The sequence below is a fragment of the Leptidea sinapis genome, chromosome 26, assembly GCF_905404315.1.
Source record: "Leptidea sinapis chromosome 26, ilLepSina1.1, whole genome shotgun sequence".
NCBI classification, from domain to species: Eukaryota; Metazoa; Arthropoda; class Insecta; order Lepidoptera; family Pieridae; genus Leptidea; species Leptidea sinapis.
In genome coordinates, this window is record NC_066290.1 from 8620819 (window position 1) to 8641248 (window position 20430).

The following is a 20430-nucleotide window of genomic DNA, read 5'->3' on the forward strand; positions in this document are numbered from 1 at the left end:
GTGTATCACAAATGGAGCGAGCATAATAATGCTATGATATTATGATAAAGAATACTTTACCCAGATGTTTGAGTTTTTAGTAACAGAGTTTGTTGTGCCCGTTCTTTTTAGGTCTGAGGCACCCTATTTCGAAAGGGTGGTGGTTATTGACGTTCAGTAACTGATTTTAAACCCTATTTTGAATAAAAATATTTGAATTTATAAGAAGAGCTTAGCTCTATAGAGATCTGATGAATTAAAAAAAAATGATTATAAACTTCTGAGTCTGGGTAACCAAACTGGGTAAAATGGTTTTTGTGACATAAAAGCACGTGTACGTAAGGAGTTATACTTTTTTTTGTCATAGCAAATAAAAACTTACTCCAAATATTTTTATACTTAAAAATGATATAACGAATTGCTTGGCCAATATATCGCAAACGCAAATCTTTGCCTTATCGCGAAAATATGGCCGCAGCGTAGTAGGTTTAAAACTATTTGAAGACAAAACTTTGTTGTACCCTAACGTCAGAGTAAGAGTGAGATTTATTCGTTAGCTTTACGGTCTCTGAAATCTGTGACGCTGAAATCCACCATCCTACTTGTTTCCCAAGCGCGCGATAAAAAGTGTAATTAAAAAAGTGTAAATCTGTCAAAATTAAAATAATGTAAAATGTTAGATATTTTATTTATTTTCACAATAGTTAACAACCATGTCAATAATAAGCTACTCGATAAAATATATTTCACCGTACCTTCGAGGTATCCGCGTAAAAGTATTCAGCAGACCTTTTATAAAATCGAATTTAGGACTGAATTCGCCAATTATCAGAGCTGGTGAACAATATAACATGCTTGTTAGAAAACACCCAAATGTAGATATATTCAATGACTCATGGCTCACTTAAGAATAAAATACTAACATACTTTTAAGTCCTTCGATAAACTAACCTAGTAACTTAAATTTAATTTTCATTAACTTTTATATGTAACTAGCTGACCCAGCAAACGTTGTTTTGCCATATAAAGTATAATTCACGCGATAGTTTTATAAGTAATAAAATATTGCCTATATTATAGCCTGTACATCATTTTGTTCTATTGTCAATAGTTTTTGCAGCGCACGCAAAAATAGGTTTTCGATTTTACACCTTGTGTTACAAAATAGCAATTTTATTACGGATCCCTAATTTTGAAAAAAAAAACATAGCCTATAGCCTTCCTCGATAAATAGACTACCTAACACTGAAAGAATCATTCAAATCGGACCAGTAGTACCAGAGATTAGCGCATTCAAACAAACAAACAAACAAACAAACACTGCAGCTTTATATATTAGTATAGATTAATTTTAAAACACCTACTTTAAATTATTATTACTCAATGGTGTGCATTTCTTTTATAGGTGTGCATATTAGAATTGTAAATAATGTTAAGTTTATATTTGTAAATGTATTAATATGTATTCTGTCGAAGTGCCTAATAGATAAATAAATAGAATTCATAATTTCAATTAGCAGATTCGTTTATGCTACTTACGCCATTATTTTTATCCGTCATCCGAAGCGACAGCTCGAACAGGCCGAGATCAAGTACGCACACGTAATCGCGGTGTATGTCTGGTTGTTTGTCCTCGGCGGGCGCACCCGCATTCTTTGCGTGCACGTGCCGTAACAGCAGCGTGCACTCTTGCGCGAGAAACCGCAGGTAAGAGGTGTTGGTCTCCGGTATCAGGTTGCTGGATACACTGAAGTTACCCAGCGTCACCACTGACCATATCGGAAGATACAGCGGTCTGTCGGTAAAATATTATAAATTTATCTTATAAAAGGCATAAAAAGGCATTAATATTCTCAAAATTGATTCCTTTAGAATTCTTTTTGATGTCATTTCTAATATACTAGAACAGCAATTCATTTTTATATATATAGATAGATAATAGATAATCTCCAGAGTCGAATAAAATGAATGAATGAATTAATTATGATATATATATTGTTAAATAATAATTTTATTATATTGTAGAAAGTCTAAGATGTTTATAAAAGGCGAGGTATGACTTGGCGTTGACACTTTCGCTTGAACCGTTGACTAGCTCGGGCGATACAATGTCCGAATACTGTTTGAATATTAGATTGTGTCATTATTCATAATTTATTCTTAGAATCTTTTTAAAATTTTACAGTAATTATTTAGATGTTAGATTGATTGTGAATTCTTAGAAGTTGTATTAAAATTTGTAATAAAAAATCCTTTTTGATCTATTTATTTCCCAAAATACATTACCCAACCCACCCGGAGTAACGTTAAGCCCAACATCTGATACCTAAATGGTCAGTAAATATAGGTATGTTTGTGCTACTCTCCAGTTGTGGCTCCATCTGTAGGGTCTACTTTACAAATAACAATATATTTATACTAAAATATTAATAATGTTTGTATAATGTGTAATCACTTTTGGTAAGTTGGTAAGTTTAGAATTAAAACAAAATGACGATTTATAGTTATTTATGCCACTGTTGTTTAATAAGGGGTATTAAAACACGAATGGTTTATATTTATTGATAATAGTATCACATGAGTGTTATAATACCTAATTATCAACAGTTACATACAAGACTTTATATACATCCATAATATGAATCCTCTATAAAAGATTCTGAAACCTAGCTTACTGCTAACATTAAAAAAAACCAGTCCTAGTAACCATTACATCATCCAAACAAGTGTTGTAATGAAAACGGACGATGTAATGTTGTACTGAATTTCATTACAACACTGGTTTGAATGATGTAATGGTTATTAGGACATTGAGTGTTATAATTACTATAGGATTTAAAGCATGGGTGTAGATGAAGAATTACCTGTAGTCGACAGCACAGTCCCATACGTGGACGTGTAACTCAGAAAGCACTACAGACGGCGTGTACCCTGGCACAGGGTAGTCGAGCACATCCAATACGTCCATCAGTTGAGTCAACCACGCGATACCTGTGTCGCCTCTGTGGCGTAGTGTTGCTTGCTCTATGCCCAGCGCTATGCATATTGTCTGGAAAATATGGTAAGGCCAATAAGAGGAGATAAAGAATGTAAACAAGTTTCAGGGGTTCAAAAAATTTTCATCGATACCTTTGAATATTGAAAAGAATTGATATAATATTTAGAACGTTGTCCAGACTGATTCCATTATTTATTTATTTTTATTTGATAAAACATCCCAATTAAATCAAAAACACTCATAATAACAGCAAAAATCAATAAGAAAAGTAACAGTAACGGATTATTAAAAAAAATCTAATTAAATACGGGACCGAAAAATACATATCCCTTCGAATGCAATCCAAACAGCAATGAACTTGTTAACAAAATGGCGGAACAAATGGTGACAACTGCCATACTGGCTGCTTTCTTATGCTGAGCTTAAGTTAAGAAAGCCCAAATGGAAAAGTGAAGTATGCATTTTATCCCACTCACCTAAGTTTTACTTGAATCTGAGTAAAGTCTAAGTAAGTACGCTCTATAGATCACAGTATTAGAGCGTCTTTTTTTATGAAAATAAGGGACAAGACGAGCAGGAGGTTCAGCTGATGGTAGTTGATACGCCCTGCCCATTACAATGCAGTGCCGCTCAGGATTCTTGAAAAACCCCAAAAATTCCGAATGGCACTACAATTGCGCTCGTCACCTTGAGACATAAGATGTTAAGTCTCATTTGCCCAGTAATTTCACTAGCTACGGCGCCCTTCAGACCAAAACACAGTAGTGCTTACACATTACTGCTTCACGGCAGAAATAGGCGCCGCAATTCCTCTACCTCTAGTTTTACGACATAGAATGGGCTGTGCTAATCACATACCATTAGATGACTCGTACGTATGCTCTTTTGTCTCTTCTTCCAAAAATTGCCAAAACTCACACTATCCCGTACCCCACAACATTCTGAAAAAAGGATACAATGATTTCTCATAAAGTTTTAATAATATATAATACCTTAAAATTAGGCGTATCGCTGTTAGGCTCTGTCTTCAACGCCATTATGAACATATCTTTAGGCTCCAAGTGTTCCTTAATGAACACGCCCTTATTCGAGGGATATATTGTTTTCTTCAGATGTACCGGTAGCGTTGTGCCGTACTGTCGTAGCGGAGGCTTCTCTGCTGGTATTGTAATGAGAGCTGCAAATTATTAGAGATATAAATATATTTATTTTCTTATTTATTATTATTATATATCAACAACAACACTTGGTAAGCGTCATGAAGCTGCATCAGTTCGTAAAGAGGCTTCTGGGGAGAAGAACTGATAAGAAACTCCCAGCCCATCTTTTAAATCATATAACAACTTAGCCTACTCAACATAATATAAACAATTTTAGGTGGCCTGCTTCAAAACCAGACAAGAACCATGTATCATCTTATATGTAAAATTCTCGTGTCACAATGTCCGTGCTCCTCCGAAACGGCTTGACCGATTCCCATGAAATTTTGTGAGCGTATTGAGTAGGTCTGAGAATCGGCCAACATCTATTTTTCATACCCCTAAATGTTAAGGGTGGTCCACACGAAAATTATTTATTAAATTTTTTTGACATTATTTTTTTAATTTGTTTGATTATGAGTCATCATTAAAAAATACATACAACTTCAAATTTTCACCCATCTACGATCAACAGTTACTTTTGTATCGCGATTTTAATATCGGAAAATACAACGTTTGCTGGGTCAGCTAGTTATCCTATAATTCACTATACGTGGATAACACTGAAAATGTTTAGAACTGGCCAGTTAAGAAACATTGCTAATGAAAACTTTTATTTGAATTTCAATTTTAGAACTCTTTGGTAACCTAATGTAGTATATTGCATTCATTTGTCATTTGTTTTTGTGAATTGGCGGCAAATTTAAAACTCTTGTTACACGTGAAAATGAACCTAACGCGAGAAAATTTTCGGTCAGTGATTTATTACGACTTTCGTTGTGGGCTTACTCAACAACAAAGCTAAAATAGGCTGCGATTAGCATTTCTTAATGAAACCCGATCTCGTGCCATTATTTACAATTGGTTTAACGAGTTTAAGCGTGGACGTAGCAATCTCAAAGATGATCCGCGTGAGGGACGCCCTTCAACAGCGACTACTGAAGATAACATCAGTGCTGTGCGACGCATGATAGAGAAAGATAAGAGAGTTATCTATAAGCAGATACGGGCAAGCCTAGGCATTGGTATGAGTCAAGTTCAAAAAATATTACACGAACATTTAGGCGTCAGGAAGCTTTGTACCAGATGGATTCCCTCCCCATACTTTAACCGGCGACCAGAAACACCTTCGCATTCACTGGTGTCGCCAAATGTTAGATAAGTTCAACGGCGGTGACAAATGCTGACAGCTCATCGGTTGTGGAAAGCCAGACGAAAACGTGATGCGGGAAACTTACTTAAGTAAAACATAGCTGGGTGTAAGCTTAGTATAATGTTTGATTTCGTATTTATAGCCATTTGATAACTGAAATTACGCCGAGCTGATGCTAAGACAGCCCAATGGAAAAGTCAAATATGCGATTTAACCCACTCAGCTAAGTTTTATGTGAATCTGAGCAAAGCCTAAGTACGCTCATTATTTTATGTCAGTCTAGAGCGTTTTCGCACTACGTCCGATCCGAATCCTTAACCGTGAATATACAGTCCGGTACTACGGTAAATCGGACGACGGAAGCCGAATCTAGTTTATTTATTTATTTAGATAGTTACACCAACAACACACCATCTCTATATATATAAAAATGAATTGCTGTTCGTTAGTCTCGCTAAAACTCGAGAACGGCTAGACCGATTTGGCTAATTTTGGTCTTGAATTATTTGTGGAAGTCCAGAGAAGGTTTAAAAGGTGAATAAATAGGAAAATGCCGCTAAATTAAATAAAAACAACAAATTTGTCTTTCCTTTGATGTGTCCATACTACATATAATTTCTATGAGAGAATTTATTTACGCACGGTTTAACAGTTCTGCTGTGAAACAATTTCAGTACGACAGCAGGGTGCATATTTTACGAAGTAATTTTTGATGTTATGATTTATTATTGACAAATTCATATAAAAACATTATTTTATTTATTATATACAGAACAACGTCTGTCGGGTCAGCTAGTTATACAAAAAAAATTTTAGCAAGTACACAAGGGATAGTACAATACGACATGTCTTTACAGGTGTAAACAACATTTATAACAGTGCGAAAAGAAGAACAAAGTTGAACAATTAAACACAATAAAATTAAAGAAATGAAGATTTAGACAAAAATTATGTTACAAAATGACTTAATTACATTTACTAGTATAAAAAAAGAGATATAATTTAGTTCTTAAGATCTTAGCCATGTAAATATAGTGCCTAAACTACCATATAAATACTTCTACGACTACTTCGGACCGTATTTTCACGGGTACGGATCGGATTCGGATTGGATGCAGTGCGAAAGCGCTCTGAGTGTGTAAGACATAAGGTCAGCATTGCTATACAAGCTAGTAAATCAGTACACGCCTCGCTATAAAAATAATCTTTTGCAAACAAAATCTAAATTTACATTACACAGTTCCGGTCCCTACCCAATGTCAGTTTAAGTTAAAAGCCGAAACAAATATAAACAAATTCATAAACTCTTTGAAAAAGGTACTTTTGGAAAAAAGTTACTATTCTATAATTGAATATTTATAAAAAAAAATGTCTGCCCTTGTGTTGTGATAATTATTGAGTACTACAATTTTGTTTAGTAACTAAGTCGCATGTAATGCAATTTAAATATATAAATAAATAAATACTAACGTTGGTGATATAGTGTGGTGCGAGCTGCTCGGAGCGCCATTTGCGCACTCTTGGGCACAGCGTTCAGTCCGCTCACTTGACACATGGTCACCTTGTGGGCTTCTAGCACGAGCTCCCCCATCTGGCCCGGCACAACTTGCTTATTACTGTCCTGATATAGATAAAAAAATTATATATTTTTAATAATATCAATAAAAAAACTGAAAAATTCCACCCGCAACACGTCTAGCGAACGCCTTGCCATGTTGTAGTTGTTGGGTGCGATCACTAATCATGACAGAAATAGGCTGTTCTTCGATGTTTTAAAATATATTCTAAAATGATCGTAAAGATTCGATAGACAACTGATATTTTTTCAAAATGATTCCACTTTGCGCTAAGAAAAACTGTTTAAAATTTAAAAACGCTAAATAGTCGCGCCAAAAAGGGAGACGCCATGATCGTGACGTCATTATAACATAAACAAAGAAACGTCAAATGTGCAGTGCAATCCTTATTGATTATATAAAAATAAAACTGACTTTTCATAGTCTACATCGTTGGTGCGTTTCTGCTATAGTGACGTCACAAGATGGTGGTCGGCGTTTTCAGTAACGTGACATAAAGATAATAAAACTATGACTTTAATTTTGAAAATATAAACAAACCTTAAATTTTGACAAAAAATTAGAATTGAATTCGTAATTCTTATGTTTATAACACTATAAATAACATACTTTCATAATTTTAATTTAATAGATGAAATTGGCCTATTACAACCATCATGTTCACGAATCATCCTTACACAAACAATGAATTCAAGCTCTGAAGGTTGATGCATCCAATATACGATAATTTATATTTATACAGTTTATTCTTTATTACTTTTTATGAAATACATATTCAAATCAAATCAAATCAAAATCAGTTTATTCACGTAGGTCACGGAAATGACACTTATGAATGTCAAGAAAAAAATAAAATATTTTTGTTATTGAATCTACCGCTACTTCGTAAAGGGTTGAGCTAATGAGAAGAAGTAGCAAGAAACTCATTGCCACTCTTTTATATCAAGATTTACATAGATTTACAAATCATTTCAGATTACAATATAATATGTAAAATGTAAAATTATGCAACAGACACACTCAAACGTCAAATAGTCAATGTCTTACACGAGTAAGTCAAAAAAGTAAATATAAATTAATACAAAAGTTATTGAGTACAGTAGCCGCATCATCCACATACACCATAAATAAATATCACATATTCGATGCATCAACTTCCAAACTAATTTGTTTTGTGAATGAATGAATTGAATTGAATGCCTTTATGTTCTAACGAGCTCAACTTTTTCCGAACATATGGTAGATTCCCTAAAATATTGCGAGTCCACGCGTCATGCTCGCGAACGCGCTACTTGTGGTGGCTGGATGATTCTGTCACCGAGAATTTGTTTCATGTCGTTAATCTTAAATTAATTTAGTTATAGTAATAATCTATTTAAATAAAAATGAATTGCTGTTCGTTAGTCTCGCTAAAACTCGAGAACGGTTGAACCGATTTGGCTATTTTTGGTCTTGAAATATTTGTGGAAGTCCAGAGAAGGTTTAAAAGGTTGAATAAATATGAAAATACTCGGAATTAAATAAAAACAACAATTTCGATTTTCCTTTGATGTGTCCCCCGTCGTTCAGAAATCAAATAAAAATGATAGTTTTAAATGAATAACTAATTAGAATTTTTAAATATTTCTAATTTTCTCAGGAGGTAAAAATAAACTACCTTAAAACACGGGTACACTTAAAAAAAAAGATTCCATTTGTTTGTTTTAAGTTTATTTTATACAAAAGTTTAGGTCTTTTATTTATCGATTGAGGCAGTACGAAGTCTGCCGGGTCAGCTAGTAATATATATTTTTCATATCGTTGTTATAACTCTACCATAGTTAACTTACTCGTGTTGACTACGTTTGAGTTTTTGTTGCATAGTTTCACATAGATTGCAATGAAAATAATTTGTAAAACGATGAAGCAGTAATATTTATTTAAGAGTGGTAATGAGTTTCTTTCTACTTCTACTTATTAAGGCTCATCATTTTAAGAAATGGTGGTAAATGGTAAAATATCATACATGATAGTGCTGTTGAATAAATCTGATTTGAAAAGAGGACAAAATATTTTATTTAGAATGAGCATTGGGGCCCTGGACTGAAGCCTCGTAATTTTTCATTTAGATCCGGCCCTGGCGAAGAAGTAAACGTACTTACCCTAACAGGCGCATAGATAGTAAGTAACCCCTTTCCAATGTTCAGAGTGAGACAGAAGTTATGTGCGTCACTCTGTTGCTGCTCCACTTGTGCCTTGCTTGCGGTATTCTTTCTTGCTTTGTGGTCGTAAGTAGAGTAGTATAGGTTCTCTTCTTCAGACGATGTACTCTCTGTATCAGAATCTGAAATAAAAAACAAACAAATAGTATCTAAACATAATCATACTATCACATACATATCAATTTAAAAAATAACAAATTGTTTAGATTTGAAAGACCAACATCTCAAGTAAATTTTCCTAATATGCAAATATTGGGGTTGAGCAGGTTTTCAACTGTAAAGTAGATCCTGTAGATGAAGCCACAACCCTTAGAATTGAACAAGACATGGCCCGGTGGATACCAAAGCGGAGAGGAGAGGAGACGAGTGAAGATAAGCCGCGAAGCTGTCAGGTTATTTCCAACAAAGCGTTTCCACGTTGGTGGATGGCCACACCATTCAACTACATAACATAATCAGTATTAAATTCGAAAATACAATTAATGAACAATGCGGGACTCGAACCCACGACCTCTCGCATTGCGTGCGAGCGCGCCTCCACTAAGCTAACCGTTCGAGTGACGTCACGTTCCTAAATCTTGATATGTCTTGTTCAACTCTCAGGTTGTGGCTTCATCTACAGGATCTACTGTAAAGTTGATAACCTGCTCAACCCAAATATTTGCATATTAGGAAATTGACTTGAGATGTCGCTCTTTCAAATCTAAACAATTCTCTCACAAGACATCTCAAGTAAATTTGTATAATTCGTGACAGAAGTGAGGATTATCACTTTAAAAAACTACCAAATTGTATAAATCAGTATTTTAACATATACAATATAAACAAAGTGACTCTACTATAGTTTTAAATTGTGATATTCGCGCTACGAACACACTATGGCAAGACGTATAAGTTATGCGAGAAACAAGGTGAAGTAACATACCAAATCCCTTCCAAGCACCAAACGCAGGGTATATGGGGCCGCAGATGTGGGGAGTTATATCGAAGGGCTCCACAATTTGCGGCTCCCATAGCAACAGGTCCGAGTTTATGCGGTTGTATAATATTTCGTACAGCTGCTTAGATCTGTGAGACAAATATTGATACTATAAGACAATAATTTCAATGATATATATATAATAATGTATATATATACCGTAACATGTCATATTGAAACATTTGAAAAACAAAGTCCTTCACCGCATCTGTCTGTTCGCGATAAACACAAAAACTACTGCACTGATCTTAAGCTGTTTTAAATACATTTTTGTATACATTAACGATATATTTTCGAGGTGAAGGAAATAAATAAGCCGTCAATAAATCGTCCTTTCAACGAAAACGATGTCTAAGCCCTTTGAGATTTAACAAAATAATGTACTTATGTATCTTATATAGGTCTACGATGACACAACCTGAGAGTTGAACAATGAATACAAGATTTTATGACGATACGTCACTCGAACGGTTAGCTCAGTTGGCAGAGCACTCGAACGGAACGCGAGAGGTCATGGGTTCGAGTCCTGCATCGTTCACCAAATTTTGTAATATTTTTCATTATAGGTAAGGTTAAAAGATCCACTGTATTTTATTAACCGACATCTAAAAGGAGGAGGTTCTCAATTCATTCAGCACTTTTTTTTACACCGATAACACTGAGATTTACGATTCGTTTTACATGATTCATCTATAGTTTCATGCAGAATGGTTGCTGTTTTAAAAAACTGACTTTTTTCATTTTACTTTTCGAAATCGTTTTTTTTAACGTAGTTTTTTTATACTCTTTATCTCATTGTTAAAGTGTAAAATAGAATGCACGCACTAACCATTTGAGAGCTCGCTCACTACTCATACTAAAAACTCTGCTCCTCAGAATTTCCCGCAGAATTGCACCGCTCAAGGAAGTTCATTCCACAGCTTTGTATTACGTGGAAGAAAGCTCCTTGAAAACCGCACTGTGGAGGACCGCCACACATCCAGATGGTGAGGATGATATCCTAACTTGTGGCGTGTCGTGCGAAGGTGGAATTCGGCGGCTGGAATCAGGTTAAACAGCTCTTCGGAACACTCCCCGTGATAAATGCGGTAGAAGACACACAATGAAGCGACTTCTCTACGCAACGCCAAGTGATCCAGCCGTTCACAGAGCACTGGGTCCCCCACAATTCGAGCTAGTCTACGTTGCACGCGGTCAAATGGATCGAGCTGATACTGGGGTGCGCCATACTTTTTGAACGTTATTGGGAGGGAGCTGTACGTCTATGTACCAGTTTAACAAAAAAAAAAGCCAGACTCAAACGTGGCCGGTAAAAGTATAAAAATTACAAATGGAAGCGTGTGTGTTACGCTTACACCTTACTTCTGAACCTCTTAAACGAATAACCTAAATTAACCTTAATTTTTGCACACTCCGTGAGAAATACATACAGAAAGGGACATAGGATCTCTACAGAATCGCAAAATTTAAAATATTCTATGCAGACGAATTAAATTTGTAACCATAATTTAAGAACGATGCGGGACTCGACTTCGGACTTAGTTGTCAGCGCTGGCTCATTTGGTAAGAGCGCTCGGACGGAACCCGAGAAGTCGCTGGTTGGAGTCCCGCATCGTTCATAAATATTAGTGAGGGATATCACTTTAAAAATAAGACTTATTCACGGACAGAAGCGATTATCATCACCGAATTTTTTCTTTAAAATATTTTGAAACATATTTGGATTAATTATCTGATTTTATAATAATACGTACTCAAGCTGTAAGCTCAATATCGGCAGATTGAAATCAAGATGTATCAGTGAATGTTCCACCGAGCTGTTCGTGAACTCTTTCATTTCTTCATCTGTGCCCGGCACTATCAATTCTTCTTCTTGTCCTGAAATGCAAAACTCTAACTCTCAACTCAAGTATGTAAGTAACCTAAACGATGTATTTACAATTCACAATGCTATTTATAAATCGCTACGCAAACATGACCGCGAATCAAAGACACTCTTATAAATGCGTTGTATTTTGATGTGGTTATTGAGCGTTATGTCCATATTTATATTCAACATTGTAGATGAACATATAACAAAGCTGTGGTATTCCACGCTCTTTTTTATATGGAAGATCATTAACTTCCTTGTGGGGTGCTTCCGAGACGATACGACATGGGTACCTTCAAAAAAGCGCGTACTCCTTCCTTAAAGGCCGGCAACGCTCCTGTGATTTCTCTGTTGCTGCAAGAGAATGTGGACGGCGGTGATCACTTAACACCAGGTGACTCGTACGCTCGATTGTCCTCCTTTTCCATGAAAATGTTACTGTCCAGTAGAAAGAAACGAAAATGCATATTTACGAATTCACTTAATAATAAATAATAGTTTAAAAAAAATACGCCTTTATAAAAAATCCCACTAATAAATAGAATAGAAAATAAATCTAAATAAATTTGAATTAAAAATAGTGTAAGAAAAATTATTTTATTGTAAAAAAAGCGCGGAGTGCATGGTATCAATAGAAAGGTTATTTTGATAATATCCTGAAAAGCACCCCACGCTTTTTTTTACAATAAAATCATTTTTACTTACACTATATTTAATTAAAATTTATTATGATTTATTTTCTATGTTTAAGTGGGATTTTCTATAAAAGCGTATTTTTTTATGTTTTTTTTAAACCATTATTTATTTTATTTTTTTTGTTATATTGAATTGTCATCGGTCCTTATCCTTATCATATCTGTCATATCCTTTCCTTGTTCCTCGGTTTGAAGGGGGTTAAAATCATGTTGAAAGATTCCGTTACATACTAACATACGTATGAAGCTATTAAAAAAGCGCATTTAAAATATACCTTGTGACTTATTTTCATGTTTACTTGTACTCTGGTGCGCCATTTTCTTCCCGCTGAAGGGGCTGGGTTGAGAACTCTTTAGGTTGTTCATGATGTACATAGAGGTGGTCATAGGGTTGTTGGACTTCGGATTGAACATCATCTCGTCAGCGAGAGAGTCGAACGGGCCCTTGTTTGAGTCGCGGGCTTTGAATGTTAATGATATCCTGCAATATTACTAAAGGTTATTAGACATATATATGTGCTCTATCGAGTCATAAAAGTTTCGTCTTGGTCTTTATAAAAGATCTATGACAACTTAAACCTTCTTTATGAAGAAAACTGACGAGATTGGGCAAGATAAGTGATACGGCCTCCCCATTACAGTGCAGTGCCGCTCAGGAATCTTGAAAATACAAAATGAAAATGCGGTCATCACTACTACTGTCACTAGCTATGGCGCCCCTCTAGCCTAACAGACCACACTCTTACTATTTGACGGCAGAAAAGGAGATAAGATGCACTGCCGATATGACTTTAAAATACTATAACCATTGACTTTCAATAAACAACCAGACCACAACCAATACAAAGGAAAACTATGCCTGCGGGTCTATTAGGCACAGTGTTCATTCAGTTGTGTTTCGACCGCGCTTTGAATACAACGCCACGCATTGACAAATTGTTAAGTGAAAAACTGTCCAAATAACAGCATATGCGAACTTAAAAAGGGTGGAGTGTGAAAGATTAACAAAACTATATAACTAACTTGACGTTTTTAATCATTTTACCAAATAATTACATTTCAATTGCTGAAACAAATGTTCTTGCCTCGTGTTTGCGTCTGTCTCGCGCAAGACGTAGTTTACTTGTTTAAACGATACAATAGACTTTGAACATTACTGCCACGACATAAGGAGTTTATTTTAATGAATGTTTAAATGTTGTCTGTATAAGTTAATGTTTACGTAAATACAACGTCGCTCGGACATTTTTTTGATGACCTTTTATTATGCGTTTGGGAGTCTATTTGTTTACTGTACTTCAATGACTATAATTATTGATAAATCAAAATTAAGCTACAAATATATATCAATTAATTAAAAAACATCATTGACTCACACTGGCAGTGGTGTGATAACGTTTCCTTTGAGCATATCTGTTTCAAATGTCGTATCGTCCATTGTTGACTGCGCCACGTGAATGGCTGGCGAATTCTCATTCTCCTAAAACACAATGAAAAAAAAGTTAATAAACTATAAGTTATTGTTGTATTTTAACGCATCTTCTGATGCAATATTTAATTCATTTTCTATATCGATTATTGGTATCATTTATAAGTAATTTATAATTTGCATATTTAAAACACTTTTCAATTAAACTCTTACATTTCCGGAGTGGTTTTAAATGAGATTTTTACGTACATATCGCCATAGTTTAATCATAATATCGAATTTTAAAATAAATTACGAACAAATTTATTTAACCGAGAAAAGACCAGAATTACCCAAGCAATTCTACGAATTCGTCACTTAACTATGTGACACATTCTAACTTTAGGGTTACATAACAGGGTTTTTGTTGTATCAATTTACATATATATTAAGGTAAAATACTGAAGATGAAAAAAACGATTTAAAATAGTAGCAATCGTTTTTTACCACTTGTACTTGTGAAATGGTGGTAAATAGTGAAACACAATATATGTCTGACATACATAAGTGTAATTTATTGACATATTTCATTTTTTTGTTTGTTTGTATAATGGAACCCTTAGCATGTGGATACCAAACCCAATAGGCCTTGTAGTCGTGTAGGAAGTAAATATTATACTTTTTTTGCTATAGATTTTTCTTAACAAGGGACGAGTCGAGCAGGACGTTCAGCTGAATTGATACGCCCTACCCATTACAATGTAGTGCCGCTCAGGATTCTTGAAAAACCCAAAAATTCTGAGCGGCTCTACAATTGCGCTCGTCACCTTGAGACATAAGATGTTAAGTCTCATTTGCCCTGTAATTTCACTAGCTACGGCGCCCTTCAGACCGAAACCCAGTAATGTTTACATATTACTGCTTCACGGCAGAAATAGGCGCCGTTGTAGTACCCATACTCTAGAAGACTTCCTGTGCAAAGGAGTCTTCCACTGGTAAATATATGATGAGACTATATCGATATGTTTTGGCGTAGGTGAAAACAGTGACCATTTTGGATGTATGAATTTAACCAAGGCTTAGTTGGTGGCTTACATGATAGTACAAGTCCAGGAAGGTAGCCTTGAGAGTGACGGTGGTGGGTAACGGTCGCACACTCGGCGCCTGCACGCAGCCAGCCGTTACGTTCGTCAACTTGAACACGAGATAGTCACTGCGTACGCGACGCAACTCATGGTTCACGCCCACTCGAAGATCAGCAATCGGAAATCTGTAGTGAAATCGGTGTATCCCGCCACTTAAAAACAATCACTAAGATAGATTTAAATATACAGTGAAAAAAATATAATAATATTTATCGATATCTTAATGAATTCGTTGTCAGAAAGGTGGGCATAATCTTGACAAACCTTGTATTTAACTGCCATGGGTTTTTGACAATTTATTAATATTAAATACTCACATAAATAATTTTTACCATATAATATTAAACCACTGTTATTTTTTCTATTTATTCAAAACCACATTTAACTACATAGCTAGTAAAAATAATTTAAAATTACAGACAAATTATTATCATGCGTACTGTACACATGCGTAAACACACATAGTTTTTCCACAGTGTTCTTGCTATGTAGGGCGTACTATTTTACTCCAAAAAATACTGTAATCATAACAGTATAAAACACATACACCTTTTTTATTCCTTTTAATAAACCGACCGTGTGTATTCGAACAACTGACTATTTATTGATCTCTCACATTCCATACATGGATACGCTACATGAACACAGATGTCGATTCTGACACACACATGAATAAAATACAATATTTTGATATTCTTACTTTAATATTAATTATATATATTATATAATTATTATATTAATTAATATATATATATATATATAAGTTAGGAAATTGGAAAGTTAGGAATATTGTAATTTGCGTAACGACCAATCAGAGCAGAGCACGAGCCTCGAGCGGGGTCAAGGCGCCATCTTCACTTGGGCAATTTTGAGGAGACATTCAAGTAATAGTGACTGATCGAGTTGGATCGTTGAAAGTGTATTTGTCGGTTAAAGTAAGAATCCCTGAATCCGCTGCTCGGTCTTAATTGTTAATTCTCGATTGTTTATTATTGTGAAGTGACAAAATATTGTTTAAATTTAAATTAAAATAGTGTAAGACTGTGATCATCGTGTTTTGTACTTGCAGTTTACCCTGATGACGCCCACTAAGCCCGCAACCACTAATGACGGTGTCAACGAGAACAATGCTTCTCCGACATATATATATACAGACAGACATATACGAGTACATATATATATATATATTAATTATAATTCCGACACTCTTCTGAATGTCGCGGGCTCGTGAAATTTTGCCCTTGTTCATGCGATCGCTAAAAAGTATCGCTCGGGTCTGGCTTACTAATACTTTATAGAGCTTTGCCCCACCTTTTAAAATTTGTTTACAAGCATGCCACATGCAGCATTTAATTGCGATTTTATAACTAATTACCAAACATTTCAACATACGCTTTTAAAACTTACGGTTTCTTATTATATCTAATTTGAGATTTCAAACTGATTGTTAGGACTTTTAGACACCGTCCGGATTTTATTATTAATTAAATAATCTATACTAATATTATAAAGCTGCAGTGTTTGTTTGTTTGTTTGTTTGTTTGTTTGTTTGTTTGTTTGTTTGTTTGTTTGAACGCGCTTATCTCTGGTACTACTGATCCGATTTGAATGATTCTTTCAGTGTTGGGTAGTCCATTTATCGAGGAAGGCTATAGGCTAAGGCTAGTTTTTTTGTTTTTCAAAATTAGGGATCCGTAATAAAATTGCTATTTTGTAACACAAGGTGTAAAATCGAAAACCTATTTTTGCGTTATCTGCAAAAACTATTGACAATAGAACAAAATGATGTACAGGCTATAATATAGGCAATATTTTATTACTTATAAAACTATCGCGTGAATTATACTTTATATGGCAAAACAACGTTTGCCGGGTCAGCTAGTATAATAATAAAAGTACATATATCAAATAAGTCTATCTTTACGAGAAACGAAATCAACACACACATGATTTTTTTTTTACTACCAAGTAATTTAAGTAGTTTTATTGATCGTTTATCCGTTGAAAGTAATGAACATGGACTCCTGAGAAATAGGAAGTCGATGAGAAGGGTTGAGTTACTTTTTTTACATTTTTCATCCGAAAGTTATGTATTATCTATTCAATTTTAAATGGTCATATTATATTCATTACATAATTTTTTAATACTTACATTTTGTGTCAATGATGTAAATTGGTGGGGTAGGATCTGGCATGTTCCTTTATTGGCAAAATACGCTCTTAAAAATTACGTACACAATACAACCACCAGCTCTAAGCATAGAGTATCGCCAGTTGATCACTGAGTTATTCTAGTACATATTATAGTACCTATTTCATACTTTACTTTGAACAACATTCAAACAAGACAAATTTAGTAAGCACTACTAACTTACTTCCGTTTTAAAAATTAATGAAATTAAATCTTAAATAATACTAACACAATTTAACACAAACTATCTTGCCCCAAATTAGGCATAGCCTGTGCTATGGGATACATAAAATGTGGTGTCGTGGGACACCAGGTAGGAACGAAGTTCCTTCGGCTAATGTAGAATCATAGTTATACCAGTGGGAGGCTCCATCGCACAGGAAGCCGGCTAGATTATGGGTACCACAACGGCGCCTATTTCTGCCGTGAAGCAGTAATGTGTAAGCATTACTGTGTTTCGGTCTGAAGGGCGCCCCGTAGCTAGTGAAATTACTGGGCAAATGAGGCTTAACATCTTATGTCGCAAGGTGACGAGCGCAATTGTAGTGCCGCTCAGAATTTTTGGGTTTCTCGGGAATCCTGAGCGGCACTGCGTTGTAATGGGCATGGCGTATCAATTACCATCAGCTGAACGTCCTGCTCGTCTCGTCCCTCATTATCATAAAAAAAAAAAAAGAATCGACACAATTTGTAAAAAAAACCTACTAAAACTTTCATGACTTGACATTACCCACAGAGTAAAAATATTGAATTAAATATAAATATAAATGAAATATTTTTTATCAGAGAACTTTCGTTGCACTAATTAAATAAATTGTTTATTTTTCAAATCAGATTTCATAAAATTGTAAAAATATTTTCAAACAGAGAACGTGGCGCCATCTTACATGCCGTAGTAAAGTTACGTGGTCATCGAATGCATATTACCGCCATCTCTAGAAGGGTTTTTAAATTACGATACAGTTTAATGCAACCCAAATGTAATACACTACTCGCTTGTGTATAGACAGACAGTCGCGCCTGCGCACGTCTCATTTAACAGTTTTATTCCACGGACTTTTTCTTACGGTTTTACTATTACATTTTTTTCAGTTCGGTCCCGCAGCAAAATCCCTATCTCCTCCAAGCCTGCCGCAAGGAACTTAGTTCCAAAAACGATATATTTAATACGATATACTTACTTAAACATACATAAATACATTTAAACTCCATGATTCGGAAACAAACATCCATATTCATGATATAAATGTTTGCACCTACCGGTTACGCTTAATCGACTCCTTGCTCATGTTAAAGAAATCTAGATCAAAAATATTTTCATTAAAATCTTTGCACAATCTCACCCGGCGGAGATCCCTGACTTGAATTGGTCCTACAAGTTGTGAATGAAAATGTATGGGATAATCTAGACATCAAGACACGGAACCTGAAATTATCTGCGATAGACGATCGGGACTATCAAACTCAGAATTATTTATTACTTATATTGCTATCCTGATTTACCTTATCGCTTACCAATCTATCTTACCTCAACACAACGTTCATATTAGGACAATGTAGTGTGAAACTGCAATGGTTCTGCGGCTGCGATGGCGACTGGTTCTGCGGACTCGTCTTGCTGTTGCCGTTGAAGAACGTTGCCGACATGCGCTCTATCAGCGTAAGGTCTACGTCCACGTGGAATGGTGTGCATTTTACACTGCAAGTAAAACATACATATTGTTTCCTATTCTTCCGGCACAGTCAATAACAATCTATACACATATAATGTCATATCATTCGCAGTCTGATGATGAAGCACACTTTTCTCCTTAGTGGTGGGGTTCTAAATTCAAAATACGTAACCTGAACTGAATAAATGTTTTACATTGCTGCTGATTGTCGAAGAATATTTTAAACAACTAAAGTAAATGCGGCAATGTATAAATTTAACAGTCGAAGTGGTGTAATTTGTGGCATGTTCCATATGGCTTTGTTGTCATGTCATGTTAATGAAATTGGGGACAGTACCAAATAGCGGCTTAATATGCGGCATTCGGTCAATATCTCGGGGGCCCAGTATTCTTCGATTGCTTGGCGTTAGATTGCGGTGTGACTAGTATTTTCTTTGATTAACGCGAGTGTTGTACATTTAAATAAAACACTTTTAAGGTATTAAAATGCGTGTAACGGTTTTACATTAGATGTTTGCGTATAAGTTACATTTTTATTTTAGTTAACCCGACGTTTCAAGACCTTTCCAGATCTCGTTTTCAGGGGGACTGCAGATGAAGTGAGTCAAAGATAGTATTTGTCATAGTTGTCATTATAAAGTTTAGCGCCATTTATTTCCTCGGAGGTGGTATTTGCTGTACACAGATGGTTTTTGGCAAAATTTACTGACAGTGTCCTCTTCTTTTTTGGTATGTGTAGTTAGAATAGAATAGAATAGAATAAAAATCATGGGTTTTAATTTAGAGATTATCTAACACCTAACACCATCCAATAGTCTTGAAACGTCGGGTTAACTAAAATAAAAATGTAACTTTTACGCAAATATCTAATGTAAAGCCGTTACAATTACACGCGTTTTAATCCTTTGAAAGTGTTTTATTTAAATGCGTTGTGATTGTAAGTATTTTATCGCATTTATCACAAGGAATGTTCAGATGAGCCGATGATTCCCGCTATCGATATAAACTGTTTCGTGTCTCGCAAGAGACGCCCCTAGATCATTCTCCAAATACAAACCCTCGTATCAATGACGCTGTAAGACCCAATAGAGCCAACAGCATTTGACACACAGAAAAAAATTACTAGTCCTTAATATACATTTATCATCATCATCAGCCGGAAGAAGTCTGCTGCTGGACAAAGGTTCTGTTCGAAGAGCTGTTCAACCTGATTCCTGCCGCCGAATTCCACCTTCGCACGCCACGCCACAAATTAGGATATCATCCCCACCATCTGGATGTGTGCCGGTCCTCCACAGTGCGGTTTTCAAGGAGCTTTCTTCCACGTACTACAAAGCTGTGGAATGAGCTTCCTTGTGCGGT

At 35.2% G+C, this 20430-nt stretch overlaps 1 protein-coding gene across 3 annotated transcripts in view; it reads right to left on the reverse strand.

Moving 5' to 3' along the window:
* Positions 1-20430, reverse strand: part of LOC126972324 (autophagy-related protein 2 homolog A) — a 110231-nt gene that overhangs the window by 76341 nt on the left and 13460 nt on the right. For all 3 annotated transcript variants that reach the window (XR_007731117.1, XM_050818995.1, XM_050818994.1), the window contains exons 12-22: positions 18924-19094; positions 15155-15329; positions 14028-14131; positions 12927-13132; positions 11841-11964; positions 10033-10175; positions 9048-9229; positions 6800-6950; positions 3970-4154; positions 2844-3028; positions 1519-1774 (exon numbers count right to left, since the gene is read on the reverse strand). Coding sequence is in view for 2 of the 3 variants with exons in the window: in XM_050818995.1 (XP_050674952.1) it covers positions 1519-1774; positions 2844-3028; positions 3970-4154; positions 6800-6950; positions 9048-9229; positions 10033-10175; positions 11841-11964; positions 12927-13132; positions 14028-14131; positions 15155-15329; positions 18924-19094 (1882 nt within the window). In the remaining variant the exon portion in view is untranslated. The remainder of the gene's footprint in view (positions 1-1518; positions 1775-2843; positions 3029-3969; positions 4155-6799; positions 6951-9047; positions 9230-10032; positions 10176-11840; positions 11965-12926; positions 13133-14027; positions 14132-15154; positions 15330-18923; positions 19095-20430) is intronic.